Source organism: Erythrolamprus reginae, chromosome 2 (genome assembly GCF_031021105.1).
Source record: "Erythrolamprus reginae isolate rEryReg1 chromosome 2, rEryReg1.hap1, whole genome shotgun sequence".
NCBI lineage: Eukaryota > Metazoa > Chordata > Lepidosauria > Squamata > Dipsadidae > Erythrolamprus > Erythrolamprus reginae.
In genome coordinates, this window is record NC_091951.1 from 32176278 (window position 1) to 32200407 (window position 24130).

The window sequence follows — 24130 nt, forward strand, 5'->3', positions numbered from 1 at the left end:
AATAATGTGACTCTGAAATTCAACTTCAAAAAAGCGAACTACAAACTCATTGATGCCGATCTTTCAACATTAAACTGTCAAAACCTATTCTCTAACTGCAACTGCACAGCACGTAGAGTGCTGTACTGCAGGCCACTGAAGCTGACTGCAGATCTGAAGGTCAGTGGTTCAAATCTCATCACCGGCTCAAGGTTGACTCAGCCTTCCATCCTTCTGAGGTGGGTAAAATGAGGACCCGGATTGTGGGGGCAATATGCTGACTGTTAAAAAGTGTTATTGCTGAATACCACGATGATTCATCCAACACTAACCTTCTCAATTTATTCTTTGGCTCTGTCTTTGTCAACAGCAACGGCTCATCCCCTGAATTCATCACTCTCACCTGAAACTCTCTCAATGACCTAACCCAAATAGACTTCACTAAAGACCAAGTTGAAAAAGCATTACGTGACCTTAAACCTTCCCTATCAGTCGGACCAGATGGTCTATGTGAATATTTCCTAAGAAATCTTTCTTCTGCTATAGCAGAACCACTGAACACAATCATCCAAAAATCCTTCAGAACCAGCACACTTCCTAAACTATGGTCAAAAGCTATGGTCATCCCCGTCTTCAAAAAAGGAGACCCCTCTCTTGTCGATAACTACAGACCTATATCACTATGCTGTGTCTCATGTAAAATTATGGAATCAATTATAAACCAATCAATTACTCTTCACCTAGAAACTAATAATCTGCTCTCTAACAAACAATTTGGATTCAGAAAAAACCTATCCTGCAACGTACAGCTCCTCCACTGAAAAACCATATGGGCAACTCATCTTGACCAAGGAAAAACTATAGATGCAATTTATATTGACTTCTGCAAAGCTTTTGATTCAGTGGTCCATGACAAACTACTTCTAAAACTCAAATCCATTGGCATCTCAGGATCTCTCCATAGCTGGATTACTGCATTCCTGTCAAACAGGAAACAAGTGGTCAAAATAGAAAGCTCCATATCCACACCCATCCCTGTTAAAAGCAGTGTCCTCCAAGGTGACGTACTGGGACCTACGCTCTTCATTCTCTACATCAATGACCTTTGCGATCTCATCACAAGCAACTGTGTTCTTTTTGCAGATGATGTAAAACTCAACACCACTAAAAACACAACTACAAAAAGACCTAGACTCAGTTTCTGACTGGTCCAATACATGGCAACTCCAAATCTCAACCAGCAAATGCTCTGTCCTACACATCGGCAAAAAGAATCAGAACTTCAAATACAAACTGAATAAACACATCACAGATAATCCCCACTCGGTCAAGGACCTAAGAATACGAATAACTAAAATCTAAGTGCCAAAGACCACTGCAACAACATCACCAAGAAGGCCTCACTTGTTAATCTAATCCTATGTAGCTTCTGCTCTGGAAATCTCACACTACTTACCAGCGTTTACAAAACCTTTGGCAGACCCATCCTACAATATATCTTCGTCTGTTTGGTTTTATAATAAGGGTTTTTAGTTGTTTTATTAATTGGATTGTTACATGCTGTTTTTTATCATTGTTGTTAGCTGCCCCGAGTCTGCGGAGAGGGGCGGCATACAAATCCAATAAATAAATAATAAATAAATAAATAACCCATACCACATTTCTGACATTAACACCCTTGAAAATGTGGAAAGATACTTCACCAGAAGATACCCGAAACAGAATTCCGTACGAAACTAGACTTACAATCCTGGGTCTTGAAAGCTTAGAACTACGACGCCATAAACATAATCTAAGTATTGCCCACAAGATCATATGCTGCAACGTCCTGCCTGTCGGCGACTACTTCAGCTTCAACCACAACAACACAAGAGCACACAACAAATTCAAGCCTAGTATTAACCGCTTCAAACTTGACTGTAAAAAATACAACTTTAGTAATCGAGTTGTTGAAGCGTGGAACTCATTACCGGACTCTGTAGTATCATCCCGTAACCCCCAACACTTTACCCTTAGATTATCCACGGTTGACCTCTACAGATTCCTAACCAGTCAGTAAGGGGTGTGCATAAGCGCACTAGAGTGCCTTCCGTCCCAGATCCTATAGTCTCTCTTATATCTCATATATCTTCTCTACTATATCTCTATAAGCTTCATTGTATATTATTGTGTATTGGACAAAATAAATAAATAAAAATACTTTAAGCACTAAGAAATGAAAAATAGATATGACCTGATACCCCAGAAATGGCAGAGGAAGAAGTCAGAATGGGAATGCAAAAGATCTTATATTTTATTAAAAAGAGAGGCAAGGAGAAAATATATGGGTTTAAAATGATAAAAAATAAAAGCCCTGAGGATTGGCAAAAATGCTGTTTTAAGGAGGGATGATAGATTATTGAGTATGCATTAACTATGAAATGATGTAGTTACATTTATTAGGTGTTGTTCTTAACATATATTTCAAGTCATTAAATTTTATTGAGATAATGACAATTAAGTGATAAACATTTGAATAATAATTGATTATGATTTGCAATGAAATATGATTATAATATTAAGATGATTAGTCATTGAAGATTTGAAATGATGGTTTGGTTAATTCTTATATTGTTTTCACATTAGTATAATAATAGACTTTGGTTTTTCTTTTTGTTTATTTTGCTCTTTCTTTTTTCTCTTTTCTTTCTATATTTAATTATAGTTTTCTTTCTTTGTTACTGTTTGTAGTGGATAAAATTTTTCTTTCTTGTAAGGGTTTTGAGAGAATACATAAGAAGGAGTAGACACTATGGCATATTTGAAGCATTAAAGTGTTGTGGTTGGCTCTGGCCCAGCTCCTGCCCCAAGGCATGTGGAGGTGGAGGTGGGGGAAACATCCACATGCCACAGGCCTCTTTTGCTCCTGATGGAATCTGACGACGAAGTCTCCTCTGATCAAGGAAGTGTGAGTGACAGGGAAGAGGGGAGTTTGGCAGACAATCATCCCTATCATCCAAGGATTCGGAACAAGAAGTTATGACACATCCACACATGCGTAGAGTGATGCATAGGAGATGTTAGTTAATTATCAGGTTTCTCTTAAATTACTGGCATCAGAGCTTAAAATTCTAATAATATTTACCTTCCTGTAGTAGAAATGTAGTTTCCAGAGTATCTGGGGAAGAAGAGGGAGGGATTCAGCATCTCATCACTAGAGTTCAAGCAACAGAAGGGCCTCCCTACAGATATCCTGGTTTGCTTTCCTTGGACTCAAATCAGGAAATAAGGAATATGGAAAACCAGAAGCCAAAATGTCATTGGTGGCTATACATAGTCCATCAGGTATAAATATATTCTACTATATATTCCATAGGCAGGTAGTTCTCAACTTACCACTATATGTGTAGTGGAGTTACAGCGGCACCGAAAAAAGTGATTTATGACCAATTCTCACACTTATGACTGCTGGAGCCTCCCCAGTCACGTGACCCAAATTCGGGCACTGGGAACCAGCTTGTATTTATGATGGTTGCAGCATCTGGGATTGTCCTCTTCGACCTTCTTGGGGAGCTTCTAACAAGCAAAGTCAATGGGGGAAGCCAGATTCATTTATCAACCACAATTCACTTAACTGGCAGGATTTTCTGAATAACTGTGGCAAGAGTTTGTAAAATGGGCCACTGTTCACTTAGTAACTGACTTGCTTAGCAACAGAAATTTTCAGCTCAACTGTCATAAGTCATAAGTCAAGAACTACCTGTATATATATATATATATACATTAAAGTTCGTGGTAGTTTATTCTGCTTTCCCACTGATCAGTGCATATGGATTTTGGCTACAAAGAATACAGGTAAGTCTCGTTTTACAATCAAACTGAGCCAGAATCTCTCTTGGATGCTCAAAATGTCATCCAGGGCAAAACCCCAGGGGCTCTTTTTTACCTCTCAACTTTTCCTTGGCCCTTTTCAGACGTGCAAGGTCATGACTGTAATCCCAGATTGCCCACTTCGGCTCTAGAAGTAAATCCACTGGATTCTCATACGTTTCCTTAGCCTGGTACCTGTCAAGTCAAAATAACAGAATAAGAGTGGGAAGACCATCTAGTCCATCCCCCACCACACGCCACCCAAGCAGGAGACCTTACACCAGTGATGGTGAACCTTCTCTGCCTCTGGTGCCAAAAAACGTGTGGCTGCGTGTGATTGTGCCCACACACACAATGCAATGTGCCCCCCAATGTATGGACACAACCCCCACAGTGGCTCCTGCACATGTGTACAACATTTTTCATGCACACAGGACACACTGAAGTCTCCGGACTTACAGTTGGACCATTTTTTGCCGTCCCCAGAGTTCAGGACTTCCTGAAGCCTGGGGAGAGCAAAAACAGCCGAAAAGGCCGGAAATCTGCTGGCGGGCGTGCACATGTATGTTGGAGCTGACATAGGGCAATGCTTCACCTGCCCTCAGATATGGCTCTGCATGCCACCTGCAGCACATGTGCCATAGGGTCACCATCTGTGCCTTACACCATCTCTTTATGAAAGCTTCCAGCGATGAAGCTCCCACAGTGGCAGTGGTGGCTGTGGCTTCTCGTCCTCCTCATCCGGCTGCTAGCCACTCTGAGCGCTTTGTGAATGCCCGCCTCACCCCTCCATTCGCTGAGAGTGCTTTCATCCCGGACTATCAGCAAGAGGGCTGCAGGAGAAGCGGAGCGGGTGTTCTTCTCACAGCGGAGGCCCGCGATGTTGATTTAGAATGTTGCATGTGTGCATGCGCTTTCCATCCCTCTGCCAGCCCGCCAGGCACATTCAAAATAAGAAAAACCTTCGCCGGCCTCCGCAAAGAAGAAAGGGACAGAGAGAAAGAGAGAACAAGCGAGAAAGAGAGAGAGAGAGCAACAGTGAGATAGAGAGAAAGTGAGGGGAGAGAGAAAGAGGTGGGGAGAAAGAGAGAAAATGAGAGAGAGAGAGAACAAGAGAAAGTGTGTGAGAGAAAGAAAGCAAGAGAGAAAGAGAACAAGAGAGGGAGAGAGCAACAGACAGAGCGAGATAGAAAGGAGAGAGGGAGAGAAAAAGTGAGAAAAAGAGAGAGAGCAAGGGGGGAGAGACAGAAAAAAAAGAGAGAAAAAAGCAAGAGAGAGAGAGAGGAGAGAGAGGAAGGAAGAGAGTGAGAGTGAGAGAGTAAAAAAGCGACAGAGAGAAAGCAAGAGAGAGAGAGAAGAGTGGAAGGAAGAGAGAAAGAAATGATAGAAAAAAGGGAAGAAAAAAAGAGAAATGAGAAAATGATTGAGGCAGAGAATGACAGGAAAAAGAGAGAAACAGAGAAAGAAGTGACTCTTGATTTAAAGCATATGGTAAAAACACTTAAATAATAACAGAGAGAAAGCCCTCACCTGTTTTTGGAAATGGTTCAAGAGTTCACACACACACACAGGCAGGGAGGAGGAGGCAGGGATGGAAAAAGAGAGGAGAACTGAGAGAGGGAAGGGGAAAAATGGGAGGAAGAGGGAGAAATGAGAAACAAATGAGACAGAAAAGGGGGAGAGACAGGAGAGACCCAGAAATGAGAACAGTGGTAGAAATTTGAGGAGGGATGATTGATTATTAAATATCGATTGACTATGGAATATTGGTAAAAGATATATTTAGGTATTGTTTAATATTAGGATTTATTAATTTTAAAAATTGGATTAGAATTTTAGAACTATATAGAATTACATAGGTAAAATTAATGGAAGATACATATGATAAATAAGGGGTTTATGATATGTACTGTATGATTTTATGAGTTTGCATTATGAATTTAAAATATACAGTACTTGGAAATGTAGAAGATTGATGTAAGTTAATAATAATAAATGCCAAGTGCCTGAAAATTAATTGAGCTTGAATGAAATTATAGAAAAGTATAATTTATGGAAATATATTAATTGATGAATTGGTGTTCAGGTAGATTTTCATAGTATTACAAGATTACTATAATTCTATGATAAATATTTAAGAAATGAAGATTTTAAAGCATGGATTTATTAATAGTTATGCTTTTGGTTTTGCTGGTTGTTTTAGTTTTAATAATAATAGCCGCCCCGAGTCTGCGGAGAGGGGCGGCATATAAATCCAATAAATCTAATCTAAATCTAATCTAATAGATTTTGGTTTTGTTTTATTATTAGAATAGAATGGAATAGAATAGAATTTAATTGGCCAAGTGTGATTGGACAAACAAGGAATTTGTCTTGGTGCATATGCTCTCAGCTTACATAAAATAAAATATACATTTGTCAAGAATCATCTTTGTTTTGTTTTAATAGTAAAAGATTTTGGTTTTGTTTTATTATTAATTTCTTTTAATAAAGAAGGATTTTTTTCTTATCTATCTACCTACCTACCTACCCCCCCCCTCTCTCTCTATTCATACTTTTATGCCGCCCAGTGCCAAGGGGACTGCTGCTCAGACGCTATACTTTTCCGCCCACACCGAAAAATTAGAGGGAACATTGGTCTCCCCTGGCCCTTCTCCTCATTAGACTAGTGATGCCCAGTTCCTGTAAGTGTTATCAACCTGGCAATAGAAGCTTTCTAAACCATCAAATGGTTCTTGAGGATTAGCCAGCTACACGATCTAATCTGCGTCTTCTGAAACCTCTCTTTCACACCCAAATGTGTGCACTGAGCTGTTCTACACATTGTATTTATGTGGTGTTTAGTTGTGTGTGGTTTGTAGTTGTTCAGTGGGATGTTGATGACCAATTATTAAGTCATTCATTGTTGTTTTTTGTGTTGTCCCATCCTTGGCTCCTAAGTACTTGGTACAGCTGGTGGTAAATCAGCACTCCTGTTGATTGATAAGGGCCCATTTCCCAGACTTCAGTCGTTTCTCTGGCTAGCTATTCAAATATGGGCACCAGTGGATCCTGATTCAGAACTGCACTCATTCACCTTCATCAAGTTAAACAAGAGATCTAGTAATGGCAACTAAGTTTCAGTTTTGGGTTCCCTACTCTGGAAAATTCTTGTGAATCTCTTGGCCAAACAAATGGGCTGTAGCTTAACAAATGACTGATGACCAATGACTAACATGGGTGTCACATGTAATTAGACAATATATATAATGTTCAAACTGATCTTGATGGATTCAGGTATACCAAGCAATGAAATCGCACTTATAAGTAACCTTCAATTTCTGACTATTGGTTAGCAACCATTTACCATGGTTGTCAAAAAAATGACTTACAACATTTTCCCACTTAACATCTATCACAGTGTCTCTGCAATCATGATTTGTTTCCTTCGCAACTAGCATGTACTGTATTTATGATACTTGCATTGCTTAGAAGAGCTTAGACTCAATAGGTGGATAAAATGGCAAAATTCAATCTAAACACCTGACTGACTGTGAAACCAACCAAACCGTGAAACCAACTGTAATAATTTAATAAAAATCAACTCTAATAATAAATAAATAAAAATAAAATTGATCATATCAAATATTGTTAATTATATTGTGTTGAGGTTATCTGAGGAAATGTCTAAAAAGCCCTGAAATACAACATGTTGTCTTTACATTAAAATACTGCTAAATACAAACAGCAGTTCCCAAAATAGGAAAACTGCTGAAAGATCTGCTGAGAATCTGAGACTGTAAAGAAAAGGGAGGATTTACTTACTTCTTCAAGATGCTTCCAATGTCCTAAAAAATAAAGAGAAACAGCACTGAAAGGAGCCATTTCCTATGCAGAAAATTAAATTCTTACATTCACAAAATAAACGAGTAATTTTAATTTTAAAAATCTCATTGTTCTTGCCCCCCCCCCCCCAACTGTTCAACTTGTTGAGTCCAGCCAGAATCTTACATACAGACATGGAAAACTATATCAATCACAAGAGAAGAATGGATGAAAAAAGTAATGGAGGTAGAGGAAAAAATGAAAAAAATTGACTACTTTAATTAGATTATCATCCAATGTTTCTACTTCGAAGTTGGTTTAAACTTTGTGCTCAAGATACAAAACAATGAACTCTTAATACTTGATTTTGTTTATTAGACTAATCTGTTTTTCTTGGCTAATAATTGCCAAATGTTCAAAAATAAAAGTTGTAGCTGTTATATTATTTTGCATTTTACTGTACAGAAAAAAGTTGAAAGACAACATGGGGTCTTTTTCTTTTCCCTTTATCCTATACTTCTTTCCCATTCTTATCCTTCTCTATTTCCCTATTTTCTTTATTTCCATTTGCGCTTTTCACTATTATAATTTTTATTAAATTTATGGAAAAGAAAAAAAGGAGCAATAAAGATGATAAGGACTCTGGAAGCCAAACTGTACAATGAATGGCTAGGGGAACACAGCATGCTCAGCCTAACCAAGAGAAGGCTTAGGAGAGACACAACAGCCATCTTCCAATACTTGAAAGGCTGTGATAAGGAAAAGGGCATCAATTTAGTCTCTGTAACACTTAAGGGCAGAACAAGAGGTGAAGAGTAGAAGCTGCTCACAAAAAGATAAAACCTAAAATAAGGAATAATTTCCTGAGTCACAATTATTTATCAGCGCAATAGCTGCCCTCACAGATTTGTGTGTACTGAGTCACTGGATGATTCCAATAATAATTTTGACAACCATTTTTTTGGGAGAATATGAGGGCTCCTGCCTTAGGCAGAGGATTAGACTAGATTACTAGAAGACCTCCAAGGTCCCTTCCAGCCCTAGTATTCTATGATCTCAACGTCCTGCCTGACCTGTAAGAGTTTGCTGGCTGGTTCCTGAAGCTTCTCTTCTATCTCCTGGATGAGATGGTCAAGGGAGCAGAGTTCCTCCATGTGCTTGGCCAAACCCTTCTCCTCTCTTGCCATAAGATCCTTCTCCATCTCTTCCATCCTAGTCAATAGGCGCTTCTCCTGTGCTTCTAACAAGAGTTGAAGCTCTCTGAATTCAGCCATTAAACCTTTTTTCATTTCTTTCATTTTGTCCTAGAACACGAAGGAGAAAAAGCAAAGAGCATATTTTTATTGTTATTATTTTATTTTTATTTTTATTGCTATAATAATTAAATAGATTCCTTAAAGAATCTAGAAGTGAGGTGGAAGAATTTTCTAAGAAGAAAAAAACCCTTTTGATATTAAAAAAACAGGGCGGAGGAAAATATTTTTAATTAAAAAATAGAGTTTAAATGATCTTATGAAAATATTCTTGGCAATCCGGGATTCCAAATACTTTATTTACTTTATTCAGCAAGCCAAACCCTTTGTATAAAACACGGTACACTTAATCCAACTATGTCATTCAGCAAGTGGTGACATCTTAGTCTCCAGGTTAAGAACAAGTTCTCTGCCCTAACACAGTCATTAATTTAATTTCATTGGAAGAGGGGCGGGGTCGATGGTCAGATGATGGATTGAAAGTGTTATAATTAGTATAGGGAAGATGATTACACTGGCCATACAGTGACTTTTTTTCTTTTTAGAATACTGTGTTGGAGGTAATCTGAAATTTTTGCTCCTTTTCTTTTCCCTTAATGTCCTTTTTATTTTTCATTCTAGGGGGCATTTATTATGGAAGAGGGTACATGAAAGCATACATGAAAATAGATATGGAGGAGATTTTGAGAAAATTAGAAACATTATGATCTAATTAATTTGATGTGATTAAGAATAGTAATTGGAATAATTATTTTTTGGTTCAGATGTCAAATGCTGAGGAGGTGGCAGTGGTTAATTTATATATAACAAAATTGTAAATTAATTTAAAATAAATGGTATCTTTTTTTCTGTATACGTGATTGGAGAACAAAAAAAAAAATTCCCCCCCCAAAGAATAATTTGAATTTCATTTAAGTCAGAACTTGTACTTACGAATAGGCTGTCTATCATTAAAAATGGTGGAGGGGGTCTCCTTCCTATTAGCTCAGAAAATCCTCACTGTTGGATCAATACTTACAAGTATTTCCTGCACTGTTTTCTCTGTGTCTCTTTTGTATGTAGATATTTTTTCTTTCTGCGCCTTCTGAACCTTCAGGCAATCCACAGCCTTGATCTGAAGAGAAAATACAAGTTTTGAGTTTCTTTTCTGTAAAGAATTAAATTGGAGGGTATTCTGTCGGGCTCTCTGGCAGACTCCTCCCAAAAATTCACAGGTACAAATTTCAGACACACACACACATTTGAAAATTCAAAACAATGTTCTTTATAATGAAAAGTCACTTAATGTGTTCTGTTCGAAAAAAGTTCCTAGTGATATGTTCGGGTCACATACGACCCGGACAGAAAACACTTCATTTGAAGTGCTTATGTTTGGTCAATTTGAAAACTTTTTTCACTTGGAAAGTAGTCTGAACATTTCTGCACACAATGATATGAAAATTGAAATGAAAAAATTAATCCTTATTGGTTTATTTTGCACATAAATGTGCTGCCCCCCCCGTTTTTGTGATTTTTTTTCAATTTATGGATAGTTTTGCTTGCAAAATGCATTCTATTTTACTAAAGTTGGTGTGGGATTGGTAGCTTGAACATTACTGCACACAATGATATGAAAATTGAACTGAAAAAATTAATCCTTATTGGTTTATTTTGCACATAAATGTGCCTCCCCCCGTTTTTGTGAAATAGTCTTTACTTTATGGATAGTTTTGCTAGCAGAATGCATTCTATTTTGCTAAAGTTGGTGTGGGATTTGTAGCTTGAACATTTCTGAACTTAATGATATGAAAATTGAACTGGAAAAATTGATGCATATTGGTTTATTTTGCATATAAATTTATTTCAATTTATATAAAAATTATGCTGTTAATTTCAAACTTACATACTTTTTTTTAGTAAAATGGATTTCTTTCATAAAATTAGTTATCTGGCTACAATGTGGTTGATTTTCAAAAGGATATTCCAAATATTTATAGACAAATATGTATAAACAGTGACAATAATGGCACACAGCAAGGCCAGGGGGGGGGTGGCCCTTTTGTGGCAAAAATAAACCAATAAGAACCATTTTTTTCAGTTCATTTATATTTTTCTCATGTTCAGAAATGTTCAATTTAGTATATCAAACCTTTTGGGGGAAAATTCCTTAGGGATTTGTAGCCTTAAAAAATATAAATTGACACGAAATTCAGAAAGGATGGGGGAGGGGCTTTTTGATCAAAATAAAAATATAAGTCTCAATTTTTCCAGTTCAATTTTCATATCATTATGTTCATAAATGTTCAAACTAGTTTTCCAGTTGAAAAAGTTTTCAAAAAGATTAAATTCAAGTACCTAAAAAAAATATTTTTGGTCCTGTCATATACGAACAGAAACAGATTTGAAGTTATGATTTTTTTTTGCCCAGAAAACAATTAGCCACCACCCCAAAAATATTTTTTGATGACCAGCATTGTTAAATTGAGTAAATGAATGCCTAAGATTTTAAAGAATATTTCGGATTTGGAGCATAAAAAAATAAAAAGTGAAAATGATTGCAAGCAGCCGAGGGGGGGGGGAGGCCTTATTTCTGATGTTAAAAAACCAGTAAGAATCATTTTTTTCAGTTCCTTTATATTTTTCTTATATTCAGAAATGTTCAAGCTACCAATCCCACACCAACTCCAGTAAAATAGAATGGATTTTGCAAGCAAAACTATCCATAAATTGAAAAAAAATCACAAAAACGGGGGGGGCGGCACATTTATGTGCAAAATAAACCAATAAGGATTAATTTTTTCATTTCAATTTTCATATCATTGTGTGCAGAAATGTTCAGACTACTTTCCAAGTGAAAAAAGTTTTCAAATTGACCAAACATAAGCACTTCAAATGAAGTGTTTTCGGTCCGGGTCGTATGTGACCCGAACATAACATTAGGAACTTTTTTTGCTCAGCAAAAACTAAGCCCCCCACCCCCCCAAAAAAATTCTCATAGAGAGAACCCCTGAAATGATGAAAAGTCATGAAATTTCAAGTTTCAGATATGCAGGGAAAATTTTTTACAGGGACTCAAACTTGGCTTCGGGTCGCATACGACCCGAACAGAACAGCAGGGTTAAACTAAGCCCACTTTTAGTATAGCAAAGAGCACTGGTCTCCAAACAAAGTGGTAATTTGTACAAGTCCCTTATCAGTTCTATGATACTTAGCTTGCAGCTGTGAGGCAATTCAGTCCTTCTTCTTTCACAAAGTGAAACACACTTTGCTCTGGTTTAGTTTCAAAGCGGGGGGGGGGGGGGGGGATCAGCACGCAAAAAGTCAAAATCAGTAAAGAAGTCACGAAACACAATGATCAGATAATCCTCCACAATGGCCAAACCCACAGGCTGCTCTTTCTAGCAGCCTCACTAATTACCACAGCACCACCCAACCACAGGTGGCCTCATTTTCTTTGATAATAATCTCTCAGTTGTTGTTGCCTATGCATAGCTCTCCTCATGTATGGCTGTATCATTAACTCTTGTTCTGAATCCAAGGAGGAGCTAGATAATTGATCTCCTTCTGAGCTGTCTGCCACACTCTCCTCCTCCCTGTCATTCATGTCTTCTTGGTTAGAGGAGCCTTCATCAGCATATCGGGGGGGGGGGGGAAACAGGCCTACAGCATGTGGATGTCTCCCCCACATCCACAGTCCTTGGGGCAGGAGCAGGGCCAGAGGTAACCACAACAGAGGGAAACTCCAGTTAGAAGATTATTATTATTATTATTATTATTATTATTATTATTATTATTATTAATTGGATTTGTATGTTGCCCCTCTCCACAGACTCCGCAGATAATAATACACTGCTCCAAAAAATAAAGGGGAACACACAAAGAACACATCCTAGATCTGAATGAATTAAATATTCTAATTGAATACTTTGTTCTGTACAAAGTTGAATGTGCTGACAACATGTGAAATTTATTGTTAATCAGTGTTGCTTCCCAAGTGGACAGTTTGATTTCACAGAAGTTTGATTTACTTGGAATTATATTGTGTTGTTAAAGGGTGCCTTTTATTTTGAGCAGTATATATTTCAGTCTTCATCATGGCAATTGCCAAGCATCCAAATTTTGATCATGTGACCACACAATTCAATGCCTGAGGAGTGTGAAAACAGCTTCTCCCCTCCCTGATCCAGGCTCTCTAGCGGCCGGAAACATCCAGTTTCCCAAGTTCTGGTGGGCCTAGCAGGCTCAAAAGGCTTTCCTGAAGCCGGGGGAGGGTAAAAATGACCTCCCCCTCCCCTCTGGAAGCCAAAAACACCCTCCCAAAGCCTCTGTGCTAGCCAAAAATCAACTGGCCGGCACACACATAGAGGTTGTAGCTGAGCTAGGGCAACGGTTCGCGTGCCAGCAGATACGGCTCCAGGTGCCATCTGTGGCATCCGTGCCATAGGTTCACCATCACTGTTCTAGCTTATTATAAAACACACACGCCTTGATAAAGAAAGATTAGCATAAAATATGCAATTTCTGAAAGAAGTCAAAGTAGGTCAAGGCAAGAAATATAAAAAACATTTCACGGAACCCATGAGTCAAGGAAACTTAATCTTAACTGTATCAAATTTGTCTTTTTATATGTGGTTGGAGTCTTGGCTCGTTTAATCTCCCCCCCTCCTTTTTTTCTGTTGACATTTATTATGTTTATGTTCAGTTGGACTCAGTGTGTATGATTGTGTAGCAGATAAGTTTTTTTATAACAATGTATTTTAAATCAGTTTTTTAATTTTTTAAATATTAAATTTGTATTTATATTGGATTGTTATGTTGGGAGCCGCCCCGAGTCTTCGGAGAGGGGAGGCATACAAATCTAATAAATTATTATTATTATTATTATTATTATTATTATTATTATTATTATTATTATTATTATTATTATTATTATTAAACTGCTGAGACCCTTTTGCTGAAGTACTTCAGTACAAGTTTCTTGGATCTTCCCACGAGTCTGCTTCTCAGTGATAGTTCTGCCCCATGCTAATCCCATTTTGCAGACAACAGAGGAAGCAAGTAAATTGGTTCAAAGATTGCCAGGAAGGCAAAGGATTCTGGATGTCCCTCCGCAGCGATTCCTCCAGGCTGATTCCTACCTTGTATTTCGGGAAAGCCTCCTCCGGAGGGATCACCGAGTGGCCCTTGTGCTCTTCGGAGACAATGCAGACCACGCAGATGAGGGTCTCGTGGTCCTTGCAAAATAGCTTGAGGGGCTCCCGGTGCTTCGGGCAGAAGCTCCCTCCTTCCTCACCCCCAGAACTTCCGCATCGCTTGGCCACTTCCACCATCCGCGCCAGCTGCCGGTTGGTGAGGACGCTGCGGGGCGCGAAGGTCTGTCTGCACTGGGGACAGGAAGCCTCCGATTCCGACGTCTCCCAATTGCGGGTCAAGCAGCCCCTGCAAAAGTTGTGGCCACACTCCGGGATGAACACGGGGTCCTGGAAATACTCCAGGCAGATGGAGCAGGAGGCTTCCTCCACCAAATCCCGCAAGGGCGCCTCGGACGCCATCGCCGTCTCCAGAAGGAAAGAGAAAGTTAAGCTTCGAAACTTTTCCTGGGAATCAGGTGACCGCCTTTGGGGTTCTGCCCAGGCAGGAAACCGAAACAAATTGTTGGTCTTCTTGCGGTTAGCTTCTCTGGCTTCTTAAAGGAGAACGGCAGTATTTTAAAAGGGAGAAATTGGAGCGAAGATTCACGGGACGGATCCCGAATCGTTTATTATTCGCGCAACCAGCTCGTTAAAGGGGGAAATTGTTTTAAATGCTGGAGGGAAGAAAACCTCCCTGGGACGAAGCCCAATTTTTACAATTGATCCTAGCATCCTGTTAAAAGAGGTGGGGGGGATGAAAATACGGGAGAAGCCAACACTCAATGGGTGCCCCCCCCATCAATTATTGATCCTTAGATCCTGATAAAAGGAGATCCTGATAAAAGTCCCTTCGTGATTTGTGGGTTTCAAATAGTGTGTGTTTGTGTTTTATATAGGGTCTCCTGTTTGTTTGTTTGTTTGTTTGTGTGTGTATGTGTGTGTATACATACATGCACATACATACATACACATACATATATATGTCACGTTTTTTTGCTGAATTTGAAAATTAAGAGAGACTAGGATAGATCTATTTCAGCCTTATTTTGGCCTCATCAGCTAGCCATACCCACTGGGACTTGAACCTGCAACCTTTGCTTTGTAAGGCAGAGAATTATCCTCTAGGCCAGTGTTTACCAACCTTTTTTGAGCCATGGCACATTATTCATATTTTCAAAATCCTGGGGAACATTGAAGGGGGGGGGCACTAAAGAAAAGTTTGGACAGAAAAAATCTCTCCCTCCCTTTCGCTCTATTTCTCCCTATTTCTCTCTCTTCCTTCCCTTCTTTCTCTCTCCCCATCCCTCTTTCTTTCTTCCTCTCTTTTTTGCTCTCTTTATCTCTCCCTCCTTCCCTTCCTCTATGTCTTTCTCTCTCCCTTGCTCTCTCTCTCTGTCTCTCTTGCTATCTCTTTCTTGCTTTTTTCTCTCTTTCTTGCTCTCCCTCTGCCACTCTTGCTATCTCTCTTTCTTTCTCTCTCTCTTTCTCTGTCTCTCTTTCTCTCTCTGTCTCTTGCTATGTCTCTCTTTCTCTCTCTCTGCCTCTCTTGCTATGTCTCTCTTTCTCTCTTTCTCTGTCTTTCTTGCTATGTCTCTCTCTGTCTTTCTCTCTCTCTCTGCCTCTTGCTATGTCTCTTTCACTCTCTGCCTCTCTTGCTATGTCTCTCTCTCTGCCTCTCTTGCTATGTCTCTCTTTCTCTCTCTCTGCCTCTCTTGCTATGTCTCTCTTTCTCTCTCTCTTTCTCTGTCTCTCTTTCTCTGCCTCTCTTGCTATGTCTCTCTCTCTCTCTCTATCTGCCTCTCTTGCTATGTCTCTCTTTCTTTCTCTCTCTCTCTCTTGGCTGACTGCGAGTGGGAGCCCTGACGACGGCAGCTGGATGTGCTGCTGGACGCCGTATATGCCAGCCCCGCAGCGCCAGCATGTACGGCGTCCAGCAGCACGTCCAACCGCCGCCGTCGGTGCCTCCGACCTGGAGCTCCCTCTCGCTGCCCCCATCTCCCCGTGACCGCCTGGGGCCGCTGCAGCCGGCACCCTCCCGCTCCTGCTCCCACTGCCAGTGCCCTCCCACCGGGCCCCAAAGGACACTTGCCGCCGACGCCAGGGAACTCCAGCTGGGCGGGGCGCTGCCGGTGCCTCCGAGCTCCCACTCGCAGCTGTCCCCCGGCTCCTGCCCGATGACGCGGTTTCTGGCGCTCTCCTGCTGGGCCCCAAAGAAGAAAGGCAGGAAAAAGGAGGCACAAAGAATGAAGCTCTCCTTTTTCCCGCCTTCCTTCTTTGGGGCCCAGCAGGAGAGCGCCAGAAACCACGGCAACGGGCAGGAGCCAGGGGACAACTGCGAGTGGGAGCTCCAGGTCGGAGGCGCCGGCAGCGCCCGCCCAGCTGGAGCTTCCCTAGGAGCTTCGCGGCACACCTGACCGTGTCTCGCGGCACACTAGTGTGCCGCAGCACACCGGTTGGGAAACGCTGCTCTAGGCTACAGTATACAATCCCTTCAACTCTGCACCAGGGAAGGGTTACATATTTTTGTGTCGAATCACCCTGGTGTGTGTATATATATATATAATCACCCTGGTGTGTATGTATATATATGACGGTCTTGGTATATTCGGGTTTCTTCCCGTGTAGGATTTGGAAATTTCTGGCGACATTTCGACGAGGTCCCACTCGTCATCTTCAGGCTGGTGTTTCTGTCCTTGTTCTAGAACAAGGACAGAAACACCAGCCTGAAAATGACGAGTGGGACCTCATCGAAACGTCACCAGAAATTTCCAAATCCTACACGGGAAGAAACCCGAATATACCAAGACCGTCATACCTGTACCCGTGAAAATCTATGAAAACAAATATATATATATATATATATATACACACACACACACACACACACATACACACCAGGGTGATTTGACACAAAAATACGTAACCCTTCCCCATATATATATATATATATATACATACATACATATATGGAGGGGGCGTGGCTTATGCAGGATGCCCTGCATTTTCTTTCAACATCTTTCATTGCAAATTGGTTGCTCTGAGATAGAACTCCATTTTCGCTACCCCATTGCGTGCCCCCCCCCCGTCCGGGCAGCAGCCCACCCCTGATATAGCGTCTCCTGTTTGAGCTACTAAAACCTCCTCCTTTCTGTTCCCTTCTCTCTCATCTGCCATGAGGTTTTGCTCTATCTACCATGTTTCCCTGAAAATGAGACCATCTTATATTTTTCTGAACCCTGAAATAATTGCTTGGCATTATTGCCATGCACTCAAAAACCGCTGGCTGGGGAATTCTGGGAGTTGAAGTCCAGATATCTTCAAGTTGCCAAGGTTGGGAAACACTGATCTAGAGAACTAGAAGGGAAAGAGGGGACATGGTTGAAACATTTAAATATGGTAAAGGGTTAAACAAGTTTCAGGAGGGAAGTGTTTTTAATAGGAAAGTGAACACAGGAACAAAGGGGCACAATCTGAGGTTAATTACGGGAAAGATCAGAAGCAACATGAGAAAATATTTTATTGAAAGACTAGTAGATGCTTGGAACAAACGTCCAGCACATGTGGTTGGTAAATTCACAGTAACTGAATTTAAACACGCATGGGATAAACATATATCCATCCTAAGATAAAATACAGGAAATAGTATAAGGGCAGACTAGATGGACCATGAGGTCTTTTTCTGCCATCAATCTTCTATGTTTGTTTCTGTCTGTCTGTCTGTCCACCCTATCTATTTATTGTGTGTCCTACTTGTATTCTTTTCATAAGTAGCTCAATGTGACAAACATATCAAGTACATCTTCCTCCTCCTATTTTCCCCAGAACAACAATCCTGTGAGGTGGGCTGGACTGAGATAGAATGATTAGTTCAGTCACCCATTTAGCTTTCATGGCTAAAGCAGGACTTGAACTCAAGTCTCCCTCTTTCTAGCCTGGTGCTTTAACTACTAGATCAAACTACATCTGAGGCCGCCCATCTCAATATCGAAGCCACTTTTGGGCTGCCTCAGATTGTTGGCCCTTAAGGCTCCCTGGACGAATTTCTCTGGTTTTCTTGGTAAAGATTCAGGAGGGGCTTCCCATTGCTCACTTCCTAGGGCTGAGGGTGACTCCATACAATATAAAAAATACATTTAAAAATAAATAAATTACCTTTTGGGAGAAGACTAGCCAAGCATTCACTGTGTTATGTTTTCCTTGGGGCGAAGAATAGGAAGCAGAAAGTAAAAGGCAAAGGAGAGGAAGCTTGAGGTTGGTAGTGTAAAAAGATATAATTTTATACACACTGTTCTGCCAGGTTCTCTGGCAGGAGCCTCCCGAAAATTCAAGGGTACAAATTTCAGACACACACAGGTTTGAAAATTCAAAACAATGTTCTTTATCACAAAATTCAAAATAAACTAAGCACTCTTTTTGTATTGCAAAGAGCACTCATCCGAAAACAACATGGTAGTTTGTACAAGTCCCTTATCAGTCCTAAAGTACTTAGCTTGCAGCTGTGAAGAAACGTCACAGCCCTCCTTCTTCCACGAAGTGAAACACACACACACTTTGCTTTGGTTTCAAAGTTGTAAAAAATCAACAAAGTCCAGAGTCAGCAAGGCAGTCCTGAAACACAACGATCAGATAAACTTCCACAAGGGCCAAACTCACACGCTGCTATTTATATCAGCAGCACTAATTACTGGAGCCCCACCCAAACACAGGTGGCCTCTCTTATCTCCAGTAATATGCCCTCAATTGGTCCCTTCTACGCATAACTCTGCCCCTGCGTGGGTCCAAGACTTCCGCATCCGAATTAACTGAAGACAATGGAGACTGACTTCCTGGGCTGTGTGCTAAGCCCCGCTCTTCCAAGTCACTCCCACCTTCTTCGTCCGAGGAAACTGAACTACCTGCCTCTGTTGGCAATAAAACAGGCCTATGACATGTTGAAGTTTCCCCTGCATCCACCTCCACATTCCTTGGGGCAGGAGCTGGGAAAGAGCCAACCACAACACACACGATACTAGTAAAAGAGAAACATTAGGACAGGGGACAAAAGGCACTCTGGTGCATTTATACACGCCCCTTACTGACCTCTTAGGAATCGGGAGGTCAACAGTAGATAGTCTAAGAGTAAACTTTTGGGGTTTAGGCAATGATACTACAGAGTCAGATAGTGACTTCCATGCATCAGCTACTCGGTTACTAAAGTCGTATTTCCTGCACTTGAGTTTAGAGGGTTTACTTTAAGTTTGTATCTGTTGTGTGTTATTGTGGTTGAAGAAGCCATTGAGAGGAGTAAAAGTAAAAATTTTTGCAAAAGTAAAAATATAGTAGAGGCCTTTACAGGAGCAGCTCTGGAACAGCTGGTTAAGACACCAACTAGAGGGGAGAATATTCTAGATTTAGTTTTTACGAATGGGAATTGGGTTTCAGATGTCAAGGTGGCAGAAAATTTAGGTTGCAGTGACCATCTATGTTTGTGGTTTGATGTAAAAACTCATTGTGAGCAATCCTATAATGCAACCAAAGTATTGGATTTCAGAAAAACAAATTTTAATGCAATGGGAGAATATTTAGATAATGAATTAAAGGGGAGGGATAAAATGGCAGGAGCATCCAGAGGACTGTATTAAAAAAGGCCATCTTAAAAGCCACTGGACTGTATGTAAGACAAATAACTAAAGGTAAAAGGAAGAAGAAACCGCTATGGTTTAGCAATGAGGTAAGGGCTATAGTCAATGAAAAAAAGGCTGCCTATAGGAGGTATAAAGAGTCTGGAAGTATAGCTGATAGGGAGGTATATAAAATGAGACAGAAGGAGGCGAAACAGATAATATATGCTGCTAAAGCCTCAAAAGAGGAAGAAATTGCAAAATCTGTAAAGAAGGGGGATAAAACCTTCTTCAGATATATTAATGATAAGAAGAAGAAAAACTGCGGCATCACGAAGCTTAGTACCGGGAATAATACATGCATTAATGGGAATAAGGAGATCGCTGACCATTTCAATAGCTACTTCTGTTCAGTTTTCTCAAAAGACACCTTACAAAATAATACTATAGAGGGATATAGCATTGCTTCCAGCTGTACGGATTCAGCTCCAGTGATCTTAGAAGCCGATGTCTTAGAAGAACTTGAACGATTAAAGATAAATAAGGCAATGGGTCCAGATGGCATCCACCCCAGAGTTCTTAAAGAACTCAGATCTGTCATTGCTACCCCCCTGACTGATTTGTTTAACCAATCCTTGTTAACAAGAGAAGTTCCTGAGGATTGGAGAATGGCCAGTGTTGTGCCTATTCACAAGAAGGGCAGTAGAGAAGAAGCTGGTAACTACAGGCCAGTTAGCTTGACATCAGTTGTAGTTAAAATGATGGAGACTCTACTCAAAAAGAGGATAAATCAGCACCTAAAAAACAATAACTTATTAGACCCAAATCAGCATGGCTTTACTGAAGGCAAATCATGTCAGACTAATCTCATTGATTTCTTTGACTATGTCACAAAGGTGTTGGATGAAGGTGGTGCCGTGGATATTGCCTACCTGGACTTCAGCAAAGCCTTTGATACGGTTCCACATAAAGAGCTGATAGATAAATTAGTGAAGATTGGACTTAATCCCTGGATAGCTCAATGGATTTGCAGCTGGCTGAAGCGTAGACATCAGAGAGTTATTGTTAATGGCGAGTATTCTGAGCAGAGTCAGGTTACAAGCGGTGTGCCACAAGGATCTGTTCTGGGTCCTATTCTTTTTAATATATTTGTGAGTGACATAGGGGAAGGTTTGGTAGGGAAGGTTTGCCTATTTGCCGATGACTCTAAAATGTGCAATAGGGTTGATATTCCTGGAGGCGTCTGTAATATGGTAAATGATTTAGCTTTACTAGATAAATTGTCTAAGCAATGGAAACTGCAGTTTAATGTTTCCAAATGTAAAATAATGCACTTGGGGAAAAGGAATCCTCAATCTGAGTATTGTATTGGCAGTTCAGTGTTGGCAAATACTTCAAAAGAAAAGGATTTAGGGGTACTGATTTCTGACAGTCTCAAAATGGGTGAACAGTGCAGTCAGGCGGTAGGGAAAGCAAGTAGGATGCTTGGCTGCATAGCTAGAAGTATAACAAGCAGGAAGAGGGAGATTATGATCCCACTATATAGAATGCTGGTGAGACCACATTTGGAATACTGTGTTCAGTTCTGGAGACCTCACCTACAAAAAGATATTGACAAAATTGAACGGGTCCAAAGACGGGCTACAAGAATGGTGGAAGGTCTTAAGCATAAAACGTATCAGGAAAGACTTAATGAACTCAATCTGTATAGTCTGGAGGACAGAAGGAAAAGGGGGGACATGATCGAAACATTTAAATATATTAAAGGGTTAAATAAGGTCCAGGAGGGAAGTGTTTTTAATAGGAAAGTGAACACAAGAACAAGGGGACACAATCTGAAGTTAGTTGGGGGAAAGATCAAAAGCAACATGAGAAAATATTATTTTCCTGAAAGAGTAGTAGATCCTTGGAACAAACTTCCAGCAGATGTGGTAGATAAATCCACAGTAACTGAATTTAAACATGCCTGGGATAAACATATATCCATCCTAAGATAAAATACAGAAAATAGTATAAGGGCAGACTAGATGGACCATGAGGTCTTTTTCTGCCGTCAGACTTCTATGTTTCTATGAGGGACAATGGAGCAGATGATTTTATAGGCTATGCTTAGATCATGTTTAAGGCAACATGGTTCTCTGGAACCAACTCCCCCCAGAGATTAGAACTGCCCCTACTCTCCCTGCCTTCCGTAAAGCTCTCAAAACCCACCTTTGTCGTCAGGCATGGGGGAACTGAAACACCTCCCCCGGCCACATACAATTTATGTATGGTATGTTTGTGTGTGTGCTTGTTAATATAGTGGGTTTCTTTTTAAAACTATTTTAAATACTTAAATTTATTGAATTTATTTGGATTTGTACGATTGTTTATTTTTATTTTTATTTTATTTTTTTGTTGTGAGCCGCCCCGAGTTCGCGGAGAGGGGCGGCATACAAATCTAAATAATAAAATAAATAATAAATAAATAAACATAGTTCTAAGCTTTCTAAACTGTCTCTCATTGCCCACCCCCATGTTCAGGTAAAGATGTTTTCATAAAGGTCAGTCCAAGCTTTGTCGTGCAGCTCCCTCCTTCCAGCCAAGTGACCTTGAGGCAGCATCTCCAGGTGGTACAACCCTTACTTTCATCTTCCCAATAATTCTCCCCTTCATTCCCACCCCCCTTCATGGAAGTCTATCACCCCATAACAGTGAAGCACAAGTAAGCATAAGAGGGCACCTGACAGGCTTAGTTAGAATGGTTTGTTAATACAGATCAATTTGCCATCTACATCCTGGGTAAAAATCTGTGAAATGGACAAGGCAAAGGTACAAGGAAAATCCTAAAAAGTACCACTTACCCTGTTTCCCCGATAGTAAGACACCCCCGATTGTAAGACGTATCGGGGGTTTCAGGGGGGTCGGCTAATATAAGCCGTACCCCGAAAGTAAGACATATGTCTTACTTTCGGGGAAACACGGGGGTATTGCCGGGGGGGGAGCCCGATGACGTCGCTTCCAAGCTCCCTGCGTGCCCCTCGCTTTCGCCTCGCCGCGGCGCCACCGCCTCTTCCCCGGCTTGGCAAAGCGAAGGACGGCGCTGGTCCGAAGCGAGCCGAGCGGGCGGCGGCTTGCAGCGAAGGCGCTCGTCCCAGCAACCGAGTCCTGCCGACTCTCGGCTGCAAGCGGCCAGTGAGGCCGACCGGCTCCGAGGCGAGCGGCCGGAGCTGCGCCCTCCTTCGCCCGCCTCCTTTCCGGCAGGCAGGTGGGGCTGCTCAACTGCGCAGAGCGGCTCCTCCCCTCCAGACACACGCTTCCCCGACACGCGTCTGCGGCTCCACGCGTGCACGCCGCTTGGAGCCCTGAGGTTGAACTTGGAAAAGGGCTCACGAGGCTCCTGTCCCGCGGCTGCCCTTCTGGACTCTGGGGAGATGCCTTCGGGAACGCGACCCTTTCAATTTTTTTCCAATGTAAGACATACCCCGAAAGTAAGACATAGTGGGGCTTTTGGGGGTAAAAAGAAAGTAAGACACTGTCTTACTTTCGGGGAAACACGGTATTTAATGACAACATCCAGCACAAAGAGTTCCAAGAATGTGAACAGAGAAGATTTTTCTTACTCCTGGATTCAGGAAGGGAACATTTTTGCTCCTTGTTCTCAGCACCTAGAGAGGATATGAAGATAATTGCTATATGTTTTCATTCTGTTCGTTCTGAACTGGGAAGATATGGCAGTGCAACAAATCGTCTGTCTGTCTATGAATTTATTTGTTTACTTACTTTCTTAAATAATTATTTAATTATTTCGACTTCTATGCCGCCCATTGCTGAAGGACTCGAATGAATGAATGAATGAATGAATGAATGAATGAATGAATGAATGAATGAATGAATGAAAGAATAGCTGGTCCTCATATCTTGATTGCATGCAATGCTCTCTCTCTCTCGCTCTCTCTCTCTGTATCTGTCTAACCACCCTGGTCAATTTTCAATTGCTTAGATGTTTTGAGATTTTTCAGAGAAGTGATGTTAGCAATCAAAGTCACCACATCAGAGTTCAGTTTCACTCCCTTTTGTTATTTATTTTTTACAAATAACTGAAGGTGGCAAACATATCCTAAACCTCCTTCTATTTCCCCTACAACAATCCTGAGAATAAATGACTCAGTCACCCAGCTGGTTTTCAAGGCTATGGCAGGACATAAACTCCCAGTTTTCCTCTTTCTAGCCTGACACCTTAACCACTAGATCAAACTGGATCTGACACCCATCCCAATATTGAAACCAGTTTTGGGCTGCCTCAGATTGCTGGGGTTTTTTTTGTTTCTTTTAAATAAAATTTTTATTGAAATGTAAACAAACAACAACAAAACATCTTATATAGATTTTCCTTGTAAGGAACCAATAGTGTTAATTTATAGTTTTCTTTCCAGAGTTTGTCCCAGTCGTCTAAATGTATCGAGTATCCAAAGTTTTTCATCCAGGAAGCATGTTAACTGTCCCTTCTATATTATCATATTGTATTCATTGTACATTACATCTGCCTCAGATT

At 40.7% G+C, this 24130-nt stretch overlaps 1 protein-coding gene across 1 annotated transcript in view; it reads right to left on the reverse strand.

The window, feature by feature from the left end:
- The window catches only part of LOC139160102 (E3 ubiquitin-protein ligase TRIM39-like), a 42006-nt gene that overhangs the window by 3934 nt on the left and 13942 nt on the right, over positions 1-24130 (reverse strand). Inside the window, exons 2-7 of the mRNA XM_070737639.1 lie at positions 14003-14490; positions 9904-9999; positions 8706-8936; positions 7633-7655; positions 3905-4023; positions 3104-3136 (exon numbers count right to left, since the gene is read on the reverse strand). Of these exons, the coding sequence (XP_070593740.1) occupies positions 3104-3136; positions 3905-4023; positions 7633-7655; positions 8706-8936; positions 9904-9999; positions 14003-14416 (916 nt within the window). The 5' untranslated portion in view covers positions 14417-14490. The remainder of the gene's footprint in view (positions 1-3103; positions 3137-3904; positions 4024-7632; positions 7656-8705; positions 8937-9903; positions 10000-14002; positions 14491-24130) is intronic.